Below are 5,271 nucleotides of genomic sequence, written 5' to 3' on the forward strand. Positions count from 1 at the left end.
TGCAGGACTCTCCAAGGTTACAGGGCGCCAATGGAATTACCCACAAAACAACCAACCAGCTTGGCAAAGGACCCAATACCGACAAAGGAAATGTCAAAGATGTGACAACTATGGGCACGAGGCCCGAAAACCAGTTGAGCGGGACAACACACAACTAATATTTAACAAGAACCAGCTTTTAGGACGGGCCAGGATTGGATCACAACTGATGGATGTAATCATCGATACAGGGGCAACAAGATGCATGATAAACGAAAGGGCCGCCGAAAAACTAAAAGAAGAAGGCATCGAAGGAGTGGAAAACAGATTAATCCGTCTCGCGGATGGAAGCACTCGGAGAACAACACGGAGAATCCAACTAACAGTAGAACTAGGGGGAAAAGAGACCACCCAATCATTCCTAATCATGACAGGGGTACCAGATACCCCCATACTAGGAATGGAATTTTTAAAGGATGCAGGCACATCAATAACGTGTGGAGAAGCCACAGTAAACTTCAACGGGGAACCAAACCCAAAGAGAAAGGAGGAAAGCGCAAGAAACTCAGTAACAGAGCCGACGGACGAAGAAATCGAAAAATGGATTAAAACGGAGGTACAAAAATCCAACACGCTGGAAGGGGTGAGCAATGTTACGAAACATCGGATATTTCTGAAGGATGACAGACCAGTCAAGCAGAGGTATTACCCAAGAAACCCAGCGCAAATGGAAATCATCAACAAAGAGATCAGCACGATCTAATAGAACCATCACACAGCCTATACAGCTCGCCGATTGTGCTCATAAAAAAGAAAACCGGAGATTGGAGGGTCTGCGTGGATTACCGACTGTTAAACGAAAAAACAGAGAAGGATGCATACCCATTTCCACGGATGGACTTTATTCTAAATCAGCTTAAAGAGGCTAAATACATTAGCACGCTCGACTTAAAGTCAATACCCTGGAAAATCCCAATGGAAAAACAGAGCCGACACTACACAGCCTTTAAAGCTCCAGGGCGAGGATTGTACCAATGGAAGGTCATGCCATTCGGACTCACAACAGCACCTGCTACGTTCCAAAGAGCCCTAGACTCGGTAATCGGACCGGACATGGAACCATTCGCTTTCGCATACCTAGACGACATAATCGTAATTGGGCGGACGAAAGTTGAACACATGCAGAAACTAAAAACGGTATTCGAACGACTACGGACCAGGGACCGTAAATAATCATTATTTTCTTTTTTTTTAATAACAAAATCTCTTATTTTTAATGGACCTAGAAAAACACTATTTACACCAAAATCTTTATTTTTGTACAATCTCTGCATTGCCGCCATGATTTGTAAACTTTTGATTTTTTACGATTTTCTTCACAGATAATCATTATTTTTGAGTAATTTGATAAAACTTAGGATTAATCATTATTCTTGATCAAAAAAATAAAACTCAAAAATAATGATTATCAATGATTTTTATTTTTTTCGCTTAAAATAAAACTCAACAGGAATTTACGGCTTCTGTGTTAGAATGTTCGCCAATATTATTGCATATCCTTGTCAAAGGACCACAAAGCTACATCCTGCGCTAAAATTTTCTTTTTGAAAATAAATTTAAAAAATAATAAATTAATATATTATATTAAATTTTATATATTATATTTCGCTCAAAATAAATCTCAGCATTTATTTGTGTTATTTATGTAAATATATATATTTGTATTTATTTAAACTACGTTACTACTACATTTATGTATCAATAACAAATAAAAGATAAGGAAAGCTAGTTGCTCATAGTCGTACCTGAGAGGGGAAGAAGACTTACGAAGACTTACTTGCGCTTGACTACGCTCATGCAATTTATTTATCTATTTTTAGAATTGCTTATCTTAAGCCGCGAGTGTTAATGCATTGATACTTAGTTTTTGGAGATTATTCTTAGTCGCGTTTCAAGATGGGTCGCAAACGTAATTGTATTCCGCGTAATTTTTTTACATTCCACGCGGAAAGTAATGTTTCTGAGTGTAAAATTTGCAAATTGACTTTGAGTGGAAATTTTGTGTGCAATCTAAAGCGGCACTTAGAAAAGGTGCACAAAGGCGAATATGAAACCTTGGCCGAAAACAAAAAAACCGAAGTGCCCGAAAAGAAAAAGAAGTTTTCGGGGGTAATGGGGCAAGATGATGTCAAGAATGCCTGTATTGACATGGTGACTGCCGCAAAACTTCCGTTTGCTGTACTTGACTCAAAAGGCTTTAAGGCGTTAACAGCTCACATATTTAGCGGCTTGGATATGCCCACTGTAACTTCCAGAAATATTATGAGCTTAGTCGAGGAAAAGTACAGCCAAATTAAATGCGACATGGTCAAAACATTCAAAAACAGAATCCTCTGCCTTAAAATGGACATGGCCACACGATGCAATCGCGGAATTCTTGGGGTTAATGTCCAGTTCATCGATACCTGTGCAATATGTGTACAAACTTTAGGCCTGATAGAGCTGAAAAAATCGCACACATCCCAAAACCTCTGTACTGAAATACAGTCCATATTGCATGATTTTGGCATAGCGAAACAACAAATTTATAGCATCACCACAGATAATGGTCGAAACATGATCAAGACAGTGGAGCTACTAAATGTTTGCGAGGATGAAGATGATGACGAGCAAGAAAGTGCTGAGGATTTGGATGAAGAAGAGCTGCACAAGAATTTTAAAATTCATTCCATTAAGTCGATGAAATGTGCAGCACACACCCTTCAACTTGCTGTAAAGGATTTTTTACAACGCCTGGAATCGGTTGAGCTTATTGACAAAGCACGACGAATTGTTAAGCTTTTAAGAACGCCGGCGTACAGGTAACTTTCTTGGACTCATATTAAAATATAAGCTCAGAGAAAAACCAAAAAATGTTTTTATGCAATGTCGTTTTTCTTTGTAATGTAGGTATTTAATAACTGAAGAGTTATTGCCCCAACCAGTTCTAGATGTTGCGACTCGTTGGAATTCAACGTACAAAATGCTGAACAAGCTGCAACAATTCGAAGATTTTTGCGAAAGGCGCCTAAAAAGCTCATTAAAATTAACTGCAGCTGAGTGGAGTGACTTGAAGAGGCTTGTTAATACCCTGGAACCGGCATACCTTGCAACAATGAAATTACAAAGCACTCAATTATTCATGGGTGACTTTTACAAGCTATGGCTGGAGCTCAAGCTCACTGTGGCAGCAGCAAGTACTAGTGAAAGCCAAGCTTTGAGCCAGTGCATCCGTGACAGGGAGGAGAGCCTTTTGGGATGCGATGCAATCGTTTGCAGTATTTACTTGGATCCACGGATAAGACGAGTATTGCTGCAGAACCCAATAAGCCTGATGCTCGCCAGAGCTCAGTTAAAGCAGCTTTTCTTGCAGCTTTTTAATTTGAAAGAACCCGTAAGTATTTATATCATTTATATACATATAACATAACATATTAAAAATTAATATTTCAGACTATTGCAATAGCACAGCCTTGCTCCAGCAGCTCAAGCGCCATAACTTCGTTCGGTACATCGCAAAACTCTAACACCTGCTCGCTATTGAACGAGTTTCTGCAAACTATTGAGGTAACTTCAGAAGACGAAACTGAGGATGGAGAGCGAGCAGACCTCATCAAGAAAGGATATGCCGAAATTGACGACTATGCCCCAAAGCCAATTTGCTTGACCTCCAATATTATGGAGTATTGGGAGGAGCATCGATACCGTTTTCCAAACTTATACCAGCTGGCCAAAGTGGTGCACTCAGTTCCTGCGACTCAAGTTAGTGTTGAGAGATCATTTTCGGCACTCAAAATGATGCTCACTGATCAGAGATGCAACCTCGCGGACGAATCATTGTCAAAATTACTTTTTGTAAAATTAAATAATACTTATTAATTAAACGTGTTTCCGACAACAAAACCAAAAATAACAAAAAAATTTTAATGTATTTTCAAAAAGAAAATTTTAGCGCAGGATGTAGCTTTGTGGTCCTTTGACAAGGATATGCAATAATATTGGCGAACATTCTAACACAGAAGCCGTAAATTCCTGTTGAGTTTTATTTTAAGCGAAAAAAATAAAAATCATTGATAATCATTATTTTTGAGTTTTATTTTTTTTTATCAAGAATAATTATTAATCCTAAGTTCTATCAAATTACTCAAAAATAATGATTATCTGTGAAGAAAATCGTAAAAAATTGAAATATGATCATTACCAAGTAATTTTTATTATATAACTTATAATGATTACGGTCCCTGCTACGGACAGCAAACCTACGCATTAACGCAGCAAAATGTCACTTTTTTCAAAAGAAACTTAAATACCTAGGACACATGGTGAGCGAGGAAGGAATACACACAGGCCCAGATAAAGTGGCGGCCATTAAAGAACTTACCGCACCAACTACACTGAAACAGCTGCATAGTTTTTTGGGCCTGGCATCTTGGTACCGCAGATTCGTACCAGCGTACACCGAACGGGCAAAAGCTATACAAGACCTATTAAAAAAGGGGCAAAAATTTGAGTGGGGCGAAGTACAGGAGAACAGCTTCCAAGACCTAAAGCTGTGTCTAACGGAAGCACCAATATTAGCATGCCCGGACTTCAGAAAAACATTCATACTACAAACAGACGCAAGCGACTGCGGCCTAGGAGCGGTGTTGACCCAGGAAGATGCAGACGGAGAACATGTAATTTCCTACGCAAGCCGCAAGCTCAAAAGCGAGGAAACGAAATACTCCGCAACGGAAAAAGAATGCCTAGCCATCTACTGGGGTATACACAAGATGAGGATGTACCTAGAAGGCTACCAATTTATCGTAATTACGGATCACCTAGCCCTCAAATGGTTAAATTCCATCGAAAGCCCATCCGGACGAGTAGCAAGATGGGCATTGGGACTGCAACCATTCTCATTCGAAATACGATATCGGAAAGGCAAGCTGAACGCAGTGGCGGACGGACTCTCCCGCTTACCACGCGAAGAAACCCGAATAGCAGAGGTCGTAGAATGCGCTTGGTATCAAAACAAATGGAACCAAGTAGAGGTGACACCAAAAGAAGCTACGGATTATACCATAAAACACGGAAGATTATACCGACACATACCAAGCCAAAACGACGAAGACGATCAAACCTGGAAACTGTGCGTTCCAAAACAAGAGCGACAGAGGGTACTAACCGAAAATCACACAAACCCAACAGCCGGACATCTCGGGATCAGACGCACGAAAATCAGAATAAGGCAGCGATACTTTTGGCCAGGGC

The 5,271-nt window shown here is 39.9% G+C and overlaps 1 protein-coding gene across 1 annotated transcript; it reads left to right on the forward strand.

The window, feature by feature from the left end:
- Nucleotides 1–1,771: 1,771 nt before the first annotated feature.
- Nucleotides 1,772–4,096, forward strand: LOC6901919 (zinc finger BED domain-containing protein RICESLEEPER 3-like). The gene is made up of 3 exons (XM_015185515.2): nucleotides 1,772–2,840; nucleotides 2,929–3,412; nucleotides 3,472–4,096. Exons 1-3 carry the CDS (start codon nucleotides 1,936–1,938, stop codon nucleotides 3,895–3,897), a joined length of 1,815 nt encoding a protein of 604 aa, XP_015041001.2. The 5' UTR covers nucleotides 1,772–1,935; the 3' UTR covers nucleotides 3,898–4,096.
- The last annotated feature ends 1,175 nt before the right edge of the window (nucleotides 4,097–5,271 follow it).

The sequence above is a fragment of the Drosophila pseudoobscura genome, chromosome X (assembly GCF_009870125.1).
Source record: "Drosophila pseudoobscura strain MV-25-SWS-2005 chromosome X, UCI_Dpse_MV25, whole genome shotgun sequence".
Classification (NCBI taxonomy): domain Eukaryota; kingdom Metazoa; phylum Arthropoda; class Insecta; order Diptera; family Drosophilidae; genus Drosophila; species Drosophila pseudoobscura.

Coding starts and splice junctions, on each gene's coding strand:
- LOC6901919 (XM_015185515.2), top strand. CDS start 1,936: ATGGGTCGCAAACGTAATTGTATTCCGCGTAATTTTTTTACATTCCAC. Junction 2,841..2,928: donor TTAAGAACGCCGGCGTACAG/GTAACTTTCTTG, acceptor TTTGTAATGTAG/GTATTTAATAACTGAAGAGT. Junction 3,413..3,471: donor TTTTTAATTTGAAAGAACCC/GTAAGTATTTAT, acceptor TTAATATTTCAG/ACTATTGCAATAGCACAGCC.